The following is a 19,358-nucleotide window of genomic DNA, read 5'->3' on the forward strand; positions in this document are numbered from 1 at the left end:
TTTGTGATTGATGTTCTGGCTAGTAACAAGTACTATCTTGACTAAACTGGTTCAACATAGGACAATTATGTTATTCCTATATAAGGACCAACCTTTTAACTCCACATTTCTTTATCACTATAGGTAGCAAACAAATAGACAAAAGCAAGGAATTTAAAGAACAAAATAACCCAGAAGAAACACACACCTGCAGCATGCTGAAAAAGAAAACATTAATAGCTTATTATATGTGAAATGAGATTGCAAATTTAGGAGTATTAGTTTTATCCTCATTAAAACCATCACATGTAAATCAATTTTGTCAGGAAAGGGACCTAATCACTTGGTTGGTATTCTAATTGTAAATGGAGAGATTAGGCCATGATGTTATATCCACAGGGTCTGCATAGGTCTCAGGAATCACTATTCCTCTGACAGGATGACAATTTGGAACTCAGCATCCTGCTGCCTGACCCAGGTGTCCTCCACCTCCTTCCTCTCCAGCTGGACTAGGTCCTTATCTAAGATGTACCTTGCTCATGAATACGCAAATCATGTGAGTCTATGGTGGTAAATACAGGGATGTCCATACCACCAACAACATATGATCAGTGTCCTCTCCACAGTCACTGAGCACACAGGTCCTCACCATGGGATGGAGCTGGATCATCCTCTTCCTGGTGACAGCAGCTACAGGTAAGGGCTCCAAGTTCCAGACATGAGGAGGGGCCATGCAGTCAGGTGACAGTGACATCCACTCTACCTTTGTCCCCACAGGTGTCCACTCCTAGGTCCAGCTGTAGCAGTCTGGGGCTGAGTTAGTGAAGCCTGGGTCCTCAGTGAATTTGTCCTGCAAGACTTCTGGCTACACCTTCACTAGCTATCTTATGAGCTGGGTGAAACAGAAGCCAGCACAGGGCCTGGTGTGGATTGGATGGATTAATCCTTCTCATGGTAATACTGACTACAATCAGAAATTCAAGGGCAAGGCCCTACTTACTGTAGACAAATCCTCCAGCACAGCCTACATGGAGCTCAGCAGCCTGACATCTGAGGACTCTGCAGTCTATTACTGTGCAAGACACAGTGTTTCAACCACATCCTGAGTGTGTCAGAAACCATGGAGGAGCAGGATGCTGAGAATACAGATGAGATCAGCCTAGATACTTACACAGAAATAATCATTCTGTGTGTCCCGTTTCTACCCTACTCCTAACAGTCTTACATAGTGTTTGTCATTTTTTCCAAATAATATCTGATAATGAAGTGGTCCTTATTGGTTTTCATTCAGTAACCAGATCTTGAGGAGATTTTTATCAGTGAACACCTATATTGACATGATTCTGCTTTAATGAAACAGAGAATAAGAAACTATGACAATACATTATAGTGTGTGTGTGTGTGTGTGTGTGTGTGTGTGTGTGTGTGTGTGTGTGTGTGACCTTTAAATCTAAGACACTAGGAGTTTATTGGGAATACACTATAATATGAATTTGACTAGGAAAATAAAAATCAACAATATCAGAACAAACAAAAATACTTTTCAAAATTCAGTGATGTATCTAACAGCACACAAAATACTTTGGTGTAAGTAGTCTCCATAGATTGTGGGGAGTCTCTTTACCTTTCCATTAATTACAATTCTATGTGATCATTTATGGGGAGGTCTGATCCTTTATTTCTTTTTTGGTAGTAATCACATTTCTTCTCAATTGAGAGATGAAGATGGCCCGAATGTCATACTGTGGAAACCTCTGGCATAGAGTCTGTTATTCTCTCAGCATTCTGGGCTCCTGATCACTAACACTGGGCCAGATCATGGGGATCCTAAACTGATAATGTTAAAGACATTGATGCCATCAGGAGCCCTGGGTGATCATTGCCCTGTTTCCTGAAATTGGATTGTCTTTGCAACACATTTTAGGGTGACACTGACTGACATTGACTGGACATCAGTGTATGTCACAGGATAATCCCGCCACTCCCACACCAACACATACACATACTCTCTCTCTCTCTCTCTCTCTCTCTCTCTCTCTCTCTCTCTCCAAACACAGAGACAGAGAGAGAGACTGAGTAGATTTTTGTTTTTGGAGGTGTCAAGGGCCACTAATGACCTCTGCTGACTTTTGACTCTGTTATTACTTTTACATATCTGTATCTAAGCAATTCTTTCTGTGTAGGATTTATTGTTTTTCTTCTGTTTTAATTGGGAGAACTCACATACCTTGGCTATACAAAGGCCAAATATCAGGAAAAATAATTCTGCCATTGACAGCATGGCTACTATTTTTAATAAAGAAATTTCTTGTCCTCCAAGGCCCACTGTCCTGCCAATGTCTTATTTTCAGCATAAAGGTTGGACACCATCATGAACTCTTGCTTAGACATAAGCAACAGAGTCAGGAAAGAGGGTTCCCTTATCTGTGAATGCTGGGGAACTGTCAACAGAAAGATTAAAAGTAATATGAATGCTGAGTTGTTGTTAGATTGGACTAGCTGGACTCATGCAAGGTGCACAGGGCTGACTTCTGTGGGGACAGCCTGGAATTCTCAAGAATAGACAAAGCTACCATACTCCACAGAACTCCATCTTAGGACTGCCATGGTCCATCACAGTCACAAGAGATTCCTAGGACAGCATTCCTGACCTGTGCAAAATTGCTGAGAGAGTATAAATCTGTATACAAACATTTCAGAGCAATCCATATGGAGGAATGAGATTAATCAATTGGAGACCTTGTTCTATTGAAGAAAACACACAGGGACACAGTCTGAAATATCATAATGATTTACAATGAAATCAAGTCCACGTGATCAATAACATTGATAAGTATTTTTACCATGAGACATCAAAAAGGAAAACCAAAATAAATCAGTTATGCAGAGCCTGGGGAGTATGTGCAGAGGGGCCAGCAAAGGTGTTTCCTGACTCTACTCAGAGTTTATTCAACTCAGTTAACCACATACAAGGCCCAGGAGACCATCTCCAATGGCAGTTAGAATCCTCCCCTAGAACGATACAAGGTCAGTTTATTCCAAAATATATGTCACTCTCCTGGGAATGCTGCAGAGAAGAAATTGACACAATTCAAAGACCTTCCCAATATACATGTAGACAGTACATCTCATAAAAAATGAAATCCTCAATTGGAAGCTAGGACTGGACAGTCGTGTCTCATGGAGAGGCAATCTCAAAGTTCTTCATGCTGAGTCTCATCCAATCAGGACATAGGTCATTTTGGGGAGGGTACAGGTCTGAAGGGATGGATGGACACCAGAGCAGGGTCCATGAGTGAGCACTCATGATTTCTCTCTATCGTTTTGCAGAGGCACATATTGTTCCTTCATTAGTTTGAAAATGTTTAAAATTAGTGACCTGATGTACAGGAATGCTAATTGAAACACAGTCCTCACCAGACTAATAATTAATGCAAACAAAGTGTTAAATTTTGAATTAAATGTTACTCCCAGAAAAATAATACTGTATAGAATTTATTTATCATTGTTCTTCCATACTGGGTTTCACACACCAGACATTTACAGGAATTAACAGTAAGCAACATCCTCTAAAACAATTTCTTCAATTTAATATTTAGACTCATCATGTATAACACTTTGCTAATTCTTCTAAAATTATCAAATTTGTATTGTAATGGCATTTGTAGACCTAATAAGAGAGAGTGGTGTCTGTTGTGAAAATTCAATTAATTAAAAAATAAATCAGACCAAATTATATGAGAAGTAATTATTGATAATATTTTTAATTCTTTCCCTGTTACTTGTTTTTGTCTCTTTCATTTGGTCTAGGCATTTAAATTTCTAATACTCCCAACACAAACCTCCTTATAAAGAGCTGGAAAGGAAAACAAGGCCTCCTTTGCTCTTGAAAACCAGAATAGTCCTAACTCCACAGAACCTGCTGAGAGCCCAGGCCTGGATACCAAGGCTTCCCATTGAGTGATAGCACTGAAGGAAAGCCACTCACAATGGAGCTGTGCATGAGGGGAGATTCCCTTGTTGCTTTTAAAATTTTAGGTTTTTTTTTGAGAATTTCTCAATCTTAGTAATGTGGCAGTCAATATCCCCACTCAAATTCTTCTTGTGTCCAACTCATGCTCACTCTCAAATTCATGATTTCTCATCCTTACATAATACGTTTCCTGTCTCTGTGTTTCCCTCTCTCTCTCTCTCTCTCTCTCTCTCTCTCTCTCTTGTGTGTGTGTGTGTGTGTGTGTGTGTGTAACATTGGACTCAGTTGGTGGTGAAAGGAAAGCAAATGCTTGGGGATCAAGAGAATAGAAGGGTGTGGCTGCAAGGAAATTGTCCCATCGGGTGTTTTAGGGAGGTCACAGAAGAGCAGGTCTTTATTGTAGTTGGGGAAGGTCTGACCTGGAGGAGCTAAATGTTATATACAGGTCATCAAAATGTGTTTTAATCATTGTTAAAGCAGAACCACAGTGTTTATATTCATATAGTTGTTCTATTGTTTAGTTGAGCGTCAATAGAGGACCTTTATGCCTGATATGCTGTACCACTCAGCAACAATGTGTTAATTCAGCTTAACAAATGTTTTCACTATTCACCGAACCATTTTTTTAAAATGATTTTGGTTTCGTTTTGTTTCTCTGAGTTTCTTATTAAATATGTAATTATCTCACAAAACCAGAAAAGAATTTAAAAAAGAGAACAATAAATTAAGCCTGAAAATTTGTATTTCTTTTTTAAAACCTAAAATGATACTAAGTACATTTTCTTGTTTTCTTATTCATTCTGTTTCACTCTTCCTTCTAACAAACAGCTCCATACAGACCAAGCATAACTCAAACCCTTGATTCCCATTCCCCTTTCTCTTGTCTACAATGCAGTCCTGGGAATAAACATAGGGCTTCAAAAATGCAAAACAATACTCTAGCTGTAGGGAGCTGCAGAATACCGCACCCAAAAGATGTCGCCGGTTTCCACCCTCCGCCAGCCCGACGGCGAGCGCTCTCTGTGGTAAACAACTCCAAATTTGGTAAAGGTCATGTATCCTCTTAATTCTGCTTGGAGACAACCTATCCTGGCGCGCCACGTAGGGTTAGGTGATTGGTAGATGTAGACTATATCAGGCCCCGTCTCCCTCGACCCGGGGCCGCCGCCATTATACACTGTAAAAGCAAAGAGGTTCCCGATTAAACTGTGTTGAAGAAGATTCCTCGGTGTGGCGTCGTTCTTGCTGGTCAAGGGTGGACGCCGCATCTAGCAACTAAGCTGTGGCCCTGGAGAGTAAGTGATGCTTTCATACCATAAACTCCACTTTGGTCTTTATTTCATCTCAGACATTTGCACCCTTATTTGTCTCCACTAAGCTCCTGGTGCTGAGATCATGACATAGCAGGAAGACATGCAAATTATGTCCCCCTCTGCCCATAAAAACCAGCCCAGACCCTACAGCTCTGACAGAGTCACCCAGGTCTGGACTCACAGGTCCTCCCATTCTGTGGTCATCACTGAACACTCAACACTCAGCATGGACTTGATACTGAGATGGGTTTTCCTTGTGGCTCTGTTGAAAGGTAATTTATACATAAGGAGAGATACTAAATGTTTGGGCAAATGTAAGTGAGAGGATTATTGGACATCTGTGAGTGTGTCAGAATTCTCTGTTTGCAGGCATCCAGTGTGAGGTGCAGCTGGTGGAGTCTGGTGGGGACTTAGTACAGCCTGGAAGTTTCCTGAAACTCTCCTGTGCAGCCTCTGGATTCACCTTCAGTGATGCCTGGATGAACTGGGTCTGCCAGGCTCCAGGGAAGGGACTGGAGTGGGTGGGAAGAAGAATTAAGCCCAAACCTGACAATTATGCAACAAGCTACGGGGAGTCCGTGAAAGGCAGATTCACCGTCTCAAGAAATGACTCCAAAAGCAGCCTCTACCTGTGAATGAACAGCTTAATATCCAAGGTCACCGCAATTTATTACTGTGCTACAGACACAGTGAGAGGACTTCACTGTGAACCTGACACAAACCTCCCTGCAGCCCTCTGAATTTAAAGTCCCCCGGACATCATACCACTTCTAACCAATGTTAGAAGAGAAGCCATGCAACTGACTGGTTCCAGCTGCTTCTCTTCTCTCCGGTAATGTTAAGCACAACTGATTAACAATCCTGAAGTTAGAAAAAAATCTTAAGGAATAGCCTGGCTATTCGAATAACAAGCCCACACTGACACACTCTGTCACTCCTTTCCTCACTCAGAAGGACCACACACTCCTCTGCTCAGCCTTTTCTCTCTTGGTTATGTCCATCCCCAGTGTAAAACATATCTCTCAGACTAAAATATTCCTCTCAGTTTGCTAGGGGACCTGTAACAGAATTCCCATAACAAATAAAACAGGGAAAAAAGCAAATTAAAAACTGCAAGTTTATGAAGCTGAAATTTTGTTTTGTTTGGAGTGAGGGACAAACGTTCAGAAAAGAAAATTGATTTTTGTCATCACTTGATACAAATCACAGTCCTGGATCATCAGGGGTCTGGGTTAAGAGCAAGGTACTTTCTATAGAACAGCTGAGCACTAGGACCCTGAAATTATGCAAGGAAAACATTAAATGAAATTTACCCCAATGCTTTGCCCTTATCACAGCTGATATCAAAGTGGGAACATTTCATTTAATGTACCTCTACCTGTAGTTATGAAATTAATGTAATATTTTATATACCTTCAAATTCTAAGAAGTGTGATGATGCCAATCCAAACATCCATGCTTACTTTTATGTGGATTTATTTTTTGTTTTTTCCAGTCTGCTGCAAGTAATATTACTAGATAATAACTATGAGAAACTGTTTGTGAGTGTTATTCAGCAGTTCTTGTGAGAAGAAACCCACTGAGATGATACCATCTAACTGTGAAAAGGTCATAGAAATAAACAAAGACCATGCAGCAGATTCTAATATCCACATTCTAGTCTTGATGGATCCTATAGATCAGCCATACTGCTGATCAGAAGTAACTCCCATAACAGATCAACCTGATGATTATGAAGCACAGGCCAGCAGGGGGTGATCACACCTCAGCCATTTATGGTCCTAAGGAACAGATGCAAAGACAGAACAGCAGGGGGGTCACTGCATGTGTCTGGAGTTCTTCCTTTTGCCAACCCACACATAACCAGGCTAAATAAGTGAAACCTGGCAGAGAAATGATTTGGTCATCCAAGGACTCAAAGCAGAAGTGACTTCAGATCAGCAGCTCACTGCATTTAGTTGCTTTAAATGAAGTCAATTTCCTGCAATGCCACAGAAACAACCATATCATGGTCCATACGAACCTTAGACATAACAATGTGTCTGTAATAGTTGAATTAGTTAATCCATTAAACAATTATTTCCCAACTCTCTTTTCTAATACAGGGTAACTATTCCTAGGAGCCACTTGAGGCTGATCCCACAACCACCAAAAAAATTCTACATCCTCAGGGGATTGGAGAGATGGGAAGACATAAATCATGGCACTACAGACCAGGTAACAGACTCCTCTCTGTCCTGTTGTAACCACAGACAGGGTTCCTATATTTAGTTTGAGGAAATCAATGGCACAAATGCAGAAGATATTAACTAAGACACCCCAAACACAAGACATATATCTAAAAGCATTTTGTGATGTGTTTAGTATTTCACAAGGATTAGCCTCTACTCTGTTAATATTAATTTAATATATATATGCATATATATGTATATATATACATTTGTATGTGCACGTATATGTATATGTATTCGATAATGAGAATAAATCTTGTATTATTGTGCATGTTAAAATTTCTCAACATGCTGTCCCCCAGCTCAGTTTCAATGCTGTAATTTAATGTATAGTACACTATTTATTCATCTTAACATTGGTTCCCATTGAATTATCAAATTGTAATTTTTAATTTTTAAGCTTATATGAATTTGTTGTATAATATTTGGTAAGAAAACAGTGAAGAGTTCATGTAAAAAGAATACAAAAATTAAATTAAGGGTTTTGAAGCTTTTATAAAAAAATAATGAATAATATTTTAATGGAATCATGGTCCTCACTGGTTCATTTTCTCTCAGACATTTGCACCATTACCTGCTGCCTCTAAGGCTGTCACACACCAGAGAATAATATATATCTGGAAGATATGCAAATATGACCTCCCTCTGCTCATGAAAACCAGCCCTGCCCTCACCCCGCAGGTCAGGCAGAGGACTCTAGCCCTGTCTTCCCATTCAGAGATCAGCACTGAAAACACAACAATCAACATGGGGTTGGGGCTGCACTGGGTTTTCTTTGTTGCTCTTTTAAAAGGTAGATAACACGGGATGCTGAGTGTGTGAGGAGGCATGAGTGAGAGAGACAGTAGACTTTGTGACAGTTTCTTCATCAGGATCCTCTCTGTTTGCAGGTGTCCACTGTGAGGTGCAGCTGGTTGAGTCTGGTGGAGGATTAGTGAAGCCTGCAGGGTCACTGAAACTCTCCTGTGCGGCCTCTGTATTCACCTTCACTGACTATGCCTTTCACTGGGTCCGCCAGGCTCCAGGGAAGGGACTGGAGTGGGTCGCTCGCATAAGAAGTAAAAGTAATAATTATGCAACAAATTATGCTGATTCAGTTACGGGCAGATTCACCATCTCCAGAGATAATTCCCAAAGCATGGTCTATCTGCAAATGAACAACCTGAGAACTGATGACACGGCCACTTATTACTGTACAACTGACACAGTGAGGAGTCTGCAGTGTGAGCCCAGACAGAAACCTCCCTGCCAGGTTCCCATGACCAGCGGGGGGCGCTCAGCATCCATAAAGCCCAGGTACAGACATAATTGATTTTTTTTCTGTTTTATCTGGCTGCCCTCTAAAACATGATTGTTCTTTGGGAAACTTTTATGATTATAGACTCTAGGATTTGATCATGCCTCTAAAACTGATGACTTTGCTTTGATGAACATTCTTAATTACTGCAGAACCTGGAAATGCTGTTGCTGCTATTGATGCAATACTGCTATTATTGATATATATTATTAAATTTTTGGAAACTTTATCTGTGCTGTCAACTTTGGAAAAAAGTATCCCAGTTTACTGTGTTGAGTTGGCATTGTACAGAAATTAACAGTCATATTGGTCTAGAAATGTTGAACTTAATTTTTTTCCATTTGTAAAGGGGTAACACAATGTATTAAATATGTAAGGTCTTAAAAAAAGAAAGCAAAAAAAAGAATCTCCCAGGGAAGAGTAGTGGTAGAGCATCTGCCTGGCATAGAGAAGGAGGCCCTGGTATCATTCCCAGCACACATGGAGAAAATAAAATAGTTTTACATGAAGTTTCACAGGAAGAGCAGTAAACTCTATAGAGATGTGTTTCCATAGAGCTTTCTCAACTATTTAGAAAAGGAATGAAAACTTTGTGCCTCTCCAGGTAGAAAATTATAGGATGGCTACAGCACAGGGAGGGTGAATGACCGCTAGGGCCATCAGGACAGGAGCCAGTGCCTCCTCTGGCTTCTCTTTAGGGGATGTGAAGTCACAAGAAAGCATTCTGCAGGGGAACATGGTGTGTTTTCAGCAGCCCGGTAAAGGCAGGGAGCTCACCCTGCTCCTGCTTTCTAATAGCTGTTTTCAGCTGAAATCCATCCCGTTTCCTGAGCAGGACACTCCCATCTACCTGCTTTTATGTCACAGAGTCTGACAAGTACGCACAGGACACCAAGGAAGTAAGAAAGGGGGAGAATGGGAACAAAAGGATGCCAAGAGGGACAGGTGACTGAATAAGTCAAAAGGGCAAAAACAAAGTTAAAACTGTCTCCAAATTAGTGTTGAGCTTTTGTATTTTAAGCATTCACTTTGAAATCTACAAAAAACACATCATGCACGAATACATGTATTTTGGAACCATGCACGAGTCACAGCCAAGAAAACTCCCAGCAGCTGGTTCTGTGCTTAAGAGTTTGTAACGTTTAAACGGAACCTGATTTGGCTCTCAGCTTCCCACTCAGGCAGCTCACAACTACCCATAATTCCATCTCTCTGACCCTCTGGCCCCTTCACCCAAACGTGATGACTCTGCCTCTGTATCATCCATTCCAGGATGTTTTCCTTTCAATGAGGATGTGTGTGATGATCCTGGAATCTCATGGAGACAATGTCAGATATTCTCCAATTTAATCATAGAACAAATATCAGCTTTATGCTGTATTCTGCTGGACAGTTTCACTTATAAGTTGTTAGGAATTTCCATACATAGTTCTGTGTTCCTATTCAATACGTATAAACTACTTAGAGTCTCATATAATATCTGTTTCAGAGATCATCTTAATTAATACAGATATCTCAGGGCATGCTGATTTTCCTCAAGGTGATATAATTTCTGTATTCATTCAGATGAAATATTCCCATTGTGTCTCACATATAACCGTGTCTTCTTGATGCAGTCATCTGCTGACAGACGTGAAGTAAAGCTCAATAATTTATTGCAGACAGTGCTGCAATAAATATCAATGTGCAAATGTTTCTGAGGTGTGTTCCCTTTAGGCCAATTCAGTAGTCAATCCAGTTTGTATGTAGCACACTTGAAGGACAAATACTAGTTCTATACATCTGACAGGAGCATGTAAATTCTCAAAATTTATCATATTTTGAAATTTCCATTCATCACCATCATCATCACAACCATCTTCTTTAAATAAATCTGACAACCTTGTCACAGAGCAGAGCAACTCTCTCAGGACTGAAATCTACCAAGAGTTTAGCTCTTGATGTTTCACCCACAGCATCTCCACAGCCCTGAGCTAAGACAAAGAATGCATTTCCTGAGACAGCGTTAGGATTTGGACATCAGCATCCTTTGCCTGATCCAGGTGTCCTCTATCTCCTCAAACTTGAGTAGGTCCTTATTTAAAGTAATTCTTTGCTCATGAATATGCAAATCATGAAATCTGTGCTGGTAAATACAGGGATGTCCACACCAACAATACATGATCAGTGTCCTCTCCACAGTCACTGAGCACACAGGTCCTCACCATGGGATGGAGCTGGATCATCCTCTTCCTGGTGACAGCAGCTACAGGTAAGTGCTTAAGTTCCAGACTTGAGGAGGGGCCATTTACTCAGGTGACAATGACATCCACTAGGCCTTTCTCTCCACAGGTGTCCACTCCCAGGTCTAGCTGTAGCAGTCTGGGGCTGAGTTGAGGAGGCCTGGGTCTTCAGTGAAGCTGTCTTGCAAGGCTTCAGGCTACACCTTCACTAGCTATGTTATGAGCTGGGTGAAGAAGAGGTTTGGACAGTGCCTGGAGTGGATTGGAGATTTTTTCCTGGAGATGGCAGTACTAGCTACCATCAGAAGTTCCAGGGAATGGCCGCACTGACTGCAGACAAACCCTCCAGGACAGCCTACAAGGAGCTCAGCAGCCTGACATCTCATGACTCTTCAGTCTATTACTGTGCAAGACACACAGTGTTGCAACCACAGCCTGAGTGTGTCAGAAACCGTGGAGTGGCAGGAAAGTTCCCTGGGACTGAGATGACAAAGAAGATCAGCCTGGAGACTTGCTCAGAAATAATCACTTGAGTGGCGACTTTTCTGACCCTCCATCACAGTCTCAACAGTCTTTGTCAAGTTTTCCAAGTTTCAACTGTAATAAAACGATGCTGAATGAGGTCCAGTGACCATCTCCATGTACATGTTCCTTCTGTAATAAAACACTAAAGGGAAAACTGTGGTAATGCATAGTGACAATAATATCTTTGGGCTCTCAGAGACTGGATTTGGTTGTAGTAGCTTTGAATAAAATATTTTACCTGTAAAGTACAAATAAATGATATCACACCAAACCAAATATCCTCTCATAGTCTTTTTTATTTAAATTAGAAACAATATTGTTTTACATGTCAATCCCAGTTCCCTCTCCCTTGTCTCCTCCCCTACCCCAAACCAACACCCTACATATCCCATATCATTTTTGCTCCACAGAGAGAGTGAGGCCTTCCATGGTGGGTCTTCAGAGTCTGTCATATCCTTTGGGATAGGGCCTAGGCCCTCCACCATGTGTCTCGGCTGAGGGTGTGTCCCTCTATGTGAAATGGGTTCCCAAAATTCATTCCTGTGCTAGGAATAAGTATTGATCTACTACAAGAGGCCCCATAGATTTCCAAGGCCTCCTCACTGACACCCACATTTATGGGGTCTTTTTCATTTCCATGATGGCTTCCCAGTGATCAGTCCGGGGGGCCAAGCGTTCACCCTTGTTCAGCTGATTATGTGGGATTCACCAGCCTGGTCTTAACTCCTTTGTCCATCACTCCACCTTCTCTGCAACTGGATTCCAGTTCAGTTCAGTGTTTAGCTGTGGGTGTCTGCTTCTACTTCCATTAGGTGCTGGATGAAGGCTCTAGGATGGCATATAAGTTACTCATCAATCTAATTATCAGGGGAGGGCATTTAAGGTAGCCTCTCCTCTGTTGCTTAGATTGTTAGTTGGTGTCATCCTTGTAGATCTGGAAATTTCCCTAGTGCCTGATTTCTTAAACCTATACTGGCCCCCTAACTGATGGAATCTCTTATTTCAGTCTTCTCTATTCTTCCCCCTACACCACATTCCTGTTCCCTTATGTCTTCTTCTCATAGTCTTGAGTAACATGAATGTGTGTTTTTATCTCAGCCTGTGTCATCCAGAAGACCTTCTGGTCTCTTACAATGAATGAAATATTTGTGTCATTATGCATTGCCACACAAGTGTAATTATTGTAAGTTGAACAAGTGTATCATTAAATTAGTTTTCATCAAACACAATGTATATACATGCTAATTAAGAATAGGTTTAAGATTATTCATAATAATCTGGTCTCAAGTTTACTGCCTTTCCAGTCCCTGTACCCTGACCCACAGTCTCACACATTTACAGAACACTGCCTTACTCTGTTACACCCACATACTTCACCATCCACTGGATATCTTGAAGTCACCCTTGCTCTATAATGTGTTTGGTTTTATATAATGAGCAGCATGGAGGCCTTAAATACTTGATAATCTCAATGTTTGGATGCAGTAAGAAGTCTCTGTAGCAGAGAGTATTAATTTTGCATGTTCCTTTAGCAAACACACTTAACCTTGAAATTTGAATGCCATGAGCTGAATATGGATGAAGCCTCATATGATAAAATTTTGTTGGCAGGCATGAATCACCTGTGCCAATTCTGTGTTAGAGACCTTTCAGATCTGTGGTGAATTTAAAATACTGTTTGAAATACTGGAGACTTCATAAAGCACCTCCTGTCTTCTGCAGTGGTAACTGGGGAATGATAAGAAGGCAAGGGAATCTTCCCATTCTGGTCTCTGAACTGAACAAAACTCCAATGTACTCGGAAGGCATTTGTCAGGTTGCTGTAAGACATTGATACAAGGGGTTGTCTGTTACATGCTGCTGAGTCACCATGAAGTGCCCAAACACCTCAAATAACATGTCATCAGGTAGACATGAGAATGTGGGAACATTAGAGCATGGCTGTTGTGGGAGCTCAATCTGATTAGCCAATGACACTTGGGGTTTTCCCTCTATGGGCGTGGTTCTCTCTGCTTAGTGTCCAGATAAGACCTGAGGTCAGGAGTCCTGTGCTCTCTCTCTCTTGGAAGCTGAAGGCTTCAACATGCAATGGTCATGTGCTTTTCTCCATCCTTCCCTGGCATAGGAAGAGGCAACAGTGTCACGTCCTGCTGTATTCATGAGTGTGTGTCCCTATTTCATCCCTTAATAAGGAAGTCTTCCTCACAAGCAGCCAATACATGGCCTCCCTAGCGTCCAGGTGGCAGACTGCTCTCCATCCTGTGATGATGGCAGACATAAGACCTGTGTTTATGTTGAAGACAATAAATAGTAACTTGATTAATGAGGATGTTTACACAAACATACCACATACAGAAACATCAAAAATATTTGCAAGTAGTTTTTCCAATTGTTTATATTATCAATAAACTATATTTATTTAATTAGTTTCCTTCAGTCTTTTGGATGCAAAACACAGTCCTGGATCATCAGGTGTCTGGGCTGAGAACACGGTTCTTTCTGTAGAACAGCTGGGCACTAGGACCCTGAAATCATTCTGGGGAAACATCTGCTGAAATTTCCCCTAATGTTTTGCTCTTATCACCACTCTGCTAGCTAATAGCAAAGAGTGATCATTTCATTTTATGCAACTCTTCCTGTAGTTATGGAATCAATATAATATTTTATATACCTTCAATTTCTTGGAAATGTGATGAGGCCGATCCTAACATTCATGCTTACTTTCATGTGCATTTTTTTTGTTCCAATCTGCTGCAAGAAATATTACTAGATCATGACTATGAGAAACTGTGTGTGAGTATCCTCCAGCAGTTCTTGTGAGAAGAAACCCACTGAGATGTCACCGTTTCACTGTGAAAAGGGCATAGAAATGAACAAAGACAGTGCAGCAGAATCTAATGTCCACATTCCAGACTTGATGGATCCTATAGATCATCCATACTCCTGATCAGAAGCAACTCCCATAACAGATCAACCTGATGCATTTGAAGCACAGGCCATCAGGGTCTGACCACACCTCAGCCATTTATGGTCCTAAGGAACAGGTGCAAAGATGGAACAGCAAGGGAGGTCACCACATCTGTCTAGAGTTTCTTCCTTTTGTTTATCCACACATAACCAGGCTAAATAAGTGAAACCTGGCAGAGAAATGATTTGGTCATCAAGAACACAAAGCAGAAGTGACTTCAGATCAGCAGCTCACTGCATTTAGTTGCTTTAAATGAAGTCACTTTCCTGCAAGTGCCACAGAAACAATAAAGTTATGGTCCATAAGGACTCTTAGCCATAGCAAACTTTCTCTAAAACATGACTTCATTAATCAATTAATTCCAAACTCTCTATTACAGGGATGGCCATTCAAAGGGGCCTCTGAAGAGTGATCCCACAACCACTATGGCAGCCCTACATTCTCAGAGGGTGGAAGAGATGGACAGATATAAACCATGGCACTACAGTCCAGGTAACAGACTCCTCCCCTTCCTGTTGTAACCACACACAAGGAGCCTATATTCATTTTGTGGAAAAATAATGGTACAGATGCCAAAGGTGTTAACTAACATATGCTAATCACAAACATTTGTCCCTATGTGTAATAGCAGATTGTGATGTCTATAGGATTTCTCAAGGAATAGCCTCCATATCATTAATGATTATTTAATATGTATATTTATTATATATACATTCATATGTATTCTATAATGAGGACAAACGTGTGTCCTGGCTCATGTTAAATTTCCCCCATGCTGTCCAGTTTTATTATAGTAAATTCATGCATACCTCACTATTCATTGATGTTTACATTAGTCCCCCTTGAATCATAGAATTGTAATTTTGAATGTTTAAACTTCGATGAACTTATTGTGTGGTATCTGGTGAGTTAAGAAGTAAAGAATGCATGTAAAAATAAATAATTAAAGATGTTGAAGCTTTTTGCAAACAAATAATGAATAATAGTTCAATGAAACCTTGGTAGTCACTATTTCATTTTCTCTCAGACATTTGCACCATTGCTGCTGCCTCTAAGGCTCACACGAGAGAGAATAAGATATATCAGGAAGATATGCAAATACGGCCTCCCTCTGCTCATAAAACAAGACCTGTCCTGACCCCGCAGGTCAGGCAGAGGACTCTAGCCCTGTCTTCTCATTCAGAGATCAGCACTGAAAACACGACATTCAACATGGGGCTGGGGCTGCACTGGGTTTTCTTTGTTGCTCTTTTAAAAGGTAGATAACACGGGATACTGAGTGTGTGAGGAGACATGAGTGAGAGAGACAGTAGACTTTGTGACAGTTTCTTCATCAGGATCCTCTCTGTTTGCAGGTGTCCACTGTGAGGTGCAGCTGGTTGAGTCTGGTGGAGGATTGGTGAAGCCTGCAGGGTCACTGAAACTCTCCTGTGCGGCCTCTGGATTCACCTTCACTGACTATAACATGCACTGGGTCCGCCAGGCTCCAGGGAAGGGGCTGGAGTGGGTTGCTTATGTAAGCACTGAAAGTAACAATTATGCAACCTCTTATGCTGATTCGGTGAAAGGCAGATTCACCATCTCCAGAGATGATTCCCGAAGCATGGCCGACCTGCAAATGAACAACCTGAGAACTGAGGACACGGCCACTTATTACTGTACAAGCAACACACTGAGGAGTCTGCAGTGTGAGCCCAGGCAAAAACCTCCCTGGCAGATACCCATGACCAGCAGGGGGCGCTCAGCATCCATAAAGCCCAGGTTCAGACATAATGGCTTGTTTTCTGTGTTATGAAGATGCCTTCTCCATCTGACACTTTTCTGATGATCCTCTTAACAATTATAGAATCTAGGAATTGATTATGTCTCTAAAGATAAACAAGTCCTATTTTGATGTGATTTATTAAAACAAATATGTCAGCTAGTCCTACTTGAACCTAATACAGAAAGTGTCTATGAGGAAGAGTGATTCTCTGTGGTCACCAGGATCAGCTGCTGGGGAAGCTTGGGAACCTCAGATGGACTTTTGCCTCATCCTGAGGTTAGAACAGACCCTTGACAGGAACAGTTTTACTAAATCAGAGGGAACCAAGTGGAAGGGGAGCCAGGCTCAGGCTCAGCAGTCACCTTGAGTTGTCCTATGGGCTGAAGAGGGTTGCCCCAACGTTACAGAGGAACCTTGGGTGACTGTCCAGGTAGCAGATGTCTCTGTCAATTCTAGAGTTTATATATTATCCTTCTGTGGTCTTTGATAGAATTAAAGACAGATAGTTATGGTTATAGCTTTCTTCAGTTATTATGAAAGATAAGTTATCCTTCTTTTATTTAGACAGAAAAGAGGAGATGATGGGGAATGTACTGTGTATGTTTATCTTATTGATTGTTAAGTAAAATACTGTTTGGCCAATGAGACAGCAAGTTAGAAGGGACTAGGAGTCAAATAGGATTCTGGGAAATGTAGTAGAGACGTGGTGATCCAGGCAGGAAGTGACATAGCAAGGAGACTCATATTTAAGAGGAGAAACAGGGAGGGCCCTTTTTTCCTCTTCCTTCTCCACCCGCAAGATGTGATCCACCAGCAAGGATGGACGCCAATAAGGTGTCGGATAAGATAACTCTTATAACATATATAGATTTATGATAGTTAAGCCTGAGCTAGCAGATGAGAAGTCCTAGTCATTGGCCAAGCAGCTTTGAACCTAATACAAGTTTCTGTGTATTCATTTGGGCCCTAACTCGGGCAGGCGTCTGCTTAAAGTTCACACATGTTGGTGGGACTCAGGCAGCTTTTGGCAGAAAGATTTATAGTAACAGTCTAACCCCCTCTCCTCTTCTGGAGGCTGTAGACTTATAAGGCTCCGAAGTTGTAGCATTGAACTTCTAATTCAGTTATTTTCATTACTACATTCATCTTGGTGTTTTCTGAATGTGTTTTGAATTAATGGCTAGATGACTTTCAGCTCATGAGGTGAGATCCTGGCTCTGATGGCAGACTTCATACATCACCTAAAGAAATGTCTGCACACTGCTCTACTCCACGCCTGTGTGGGATCCCCTTACTCACCTCATCAGCATGTAACTTGTTCTGCCTACATCAATCCCAAAATAGCACCACTGATCACAATCCAGGTAACTGAGATTTCTGAAGGATGATTTTGTGGTTCCATTTTATCTAACGATTGTCCCCTCTGCAGTGCTTCTCACCTCACCTGTCACTGTGATCAACAGAGGAGAGACAGTCATGCCAACATCAGACACTGGAAATACAATAAATTCTTGACATGCATATGTCCCAGGCTTGGGATTTTCAAAGCTGTAAAGTAGTTCAGTGAAATGTTCTGAATGGATGACTTAATCTCCTCCAATTTTAGAGTCATATCTCCTCCTTTTGATTTTGGCAGGGTGCTTAGCATCTACATTTATATAACGTCTTGTTGGATTAGGTTTATGTATTTAACTTATGGACTGCACAAGGCACACTTGTCTGCACTTCTTTTGACTCAGACCTGGGAGTTCTCTGTGCACATCTGACGGATTCAGGGAAAATGTCTATGTCTACTGCAGCTCATATCACAGACCTGAGACAGCATCACACTTTTATTCCCTCCACATAAAAAGCATCTGAAATGCAGTTATTGTTCCTGGTTACAAATGAATCTCTCTCTTTAGGAGAGTCTGGTGCCTGCCTTTCCCATACTCAGGTAGCAGCATTCCCTGCATCTCTGGCCCTCTAATCCTTCTGTCCTAACATGGCAACTTCATCTCTGTATAATCCCATGCAGGTACTTTTCCTTCTATGGATCCTTCCTACTGCCTGCCTTTGATGAGGATTGTGTGGTGAACTTCTTAAGTCATAGAGATGATGTCAGAAGTCTCCTGTTTCAAGACACACAATTTAATAACAGATTAAAATCATTGAAACACTCTGGAAAAGGAACCATGTGATACTACAGCTCTTATTCCTCATCTTACCACAAGAGTTCAGTGCCTCAGCTCACTCTCAGCATTGTGGATTTGGTTTCTTTTGGCAATATTACTAAATGATTGTGGTAAGTTCATATTCATGCTTTAGAAACATCTTGGTATCTTTATCTTCTAAACACTTAATTGAGAAAATGTTGTTTTCATAAAATGAGTAATTTTTGATGTAGCCTTCCTTAAAGAAATCAGCAGTTCACTGAAGCTACTTTCTAAGGATTGAATCATGTTCATATCACAATGCCACTGTGAAATTTGTTCAAAGAGAAGCAAATCATTTTCTTTCTGAATCTTAAAACACCAGTTGTCACAGAAAAAAGCAAATTACATTGCTCTATAACATCACTGAACCTGTGAAGAAATCCCTGGGCCCTGTGAGCTGTGACTTTCATCATTCTCTGTCCTTCTTCCCTTTCTCCAGGATGCTCAGCATCTGAGAGAATTGAGATAACTGACCATGTCTCTGCTACAGTTTATGTTTTCTGTTGCTGCTGCTTTTAAAGTTTTCAGAAATAGACAGCAGTATAAACATGAAGCTGCCCATGTTGAATGAATAGAAATATCAAATATGTGAGGCAGGAAATTGACAGATCTGTAAAGTCAATGAAATAAACTCTCTTCCATGCAATTACAGACTGCATAACTGCCAGTCTGCAGATGGCAATGCTCTTCACTGCAGCCTTCACACAGTTCTCATCTGATGTGTTGAATACTGAGGACCTGTGTCTTCTCATGTTGGCTCCTGTCTGTAATGATCAGAGGTGAATTTCCCTGAGGCATCCCGCGAGCCTCATCTCACACCAGGTCCGCCTGAGACCCATGATTTAAGTCCTCCATCAGAGTCAGCTCCTGGTGAGGGAATGCAAATCACT

The 19,358-nt window shown here is 41.2% G+C and overlaps 1 pseudogene and 3 gene segments (V, D, J or C); all 4 read left to right on the forward strand.

The window, feature by feature from the left end:
• Window positions 1-629: 629 nt before the first annotated feature.
• On the forward strand, window positions 630-1,085 carry LOC118238843 (annotated as a pseudogene).
• Window positions 1,086-5,491: 4,406 nt separating this feature from the next.
• LOC113838448 lies at window positions 5,492-5,900 on the forward strand. The segment is given in 2 exon segments: window positions 5,492-5,537; window positions 5,635-5,900. Coding segments are annotated over 2 exon segments (312 nt in total).
• Window positions 5,901-8,243: 2,343 nt separating this feature from the next.
• LOC113838447 lies at window positions 8,244-11,164 on the forward strand. The segment is given in 3 exon segments: window positions 8,244-8,289; window positions 8,387-8,689; window positions 11,139-11,164. Coding segments are annotated over 3 exon segments (375 nt in total).
• Window positions 11,165-15,720: 4,556 nt separating this feature from the next.
• Window positions 15,721-19,251, forward strand: LOC113836074. The segment is given in 3 exon segments: window positions 15,721-15,766; window positions 15,864-16,196; window positions 19,121-19,251. Coding segments are annotated over 3 exon segments (510 nt in total).
• The last annotated feature ends 107 nt before the right edge of the window (window positions 19,252-19,358 follow it).

Source organism: Cricetulus griseus, chromosome 5 (genome assembly GCF_003668045.3).
Source record: "Cricetulus griseus strain 17A/GY chromosome 5, alternate assembly CriGri-PICRH-1.0, whole genome shotgun sequence".
Lineage (NCBI taxonomy): Eukaryota > Metazoa > Chordata > Mammalia > Rodentia > Cricetidae > Cricetulus > Cricetulus griseus.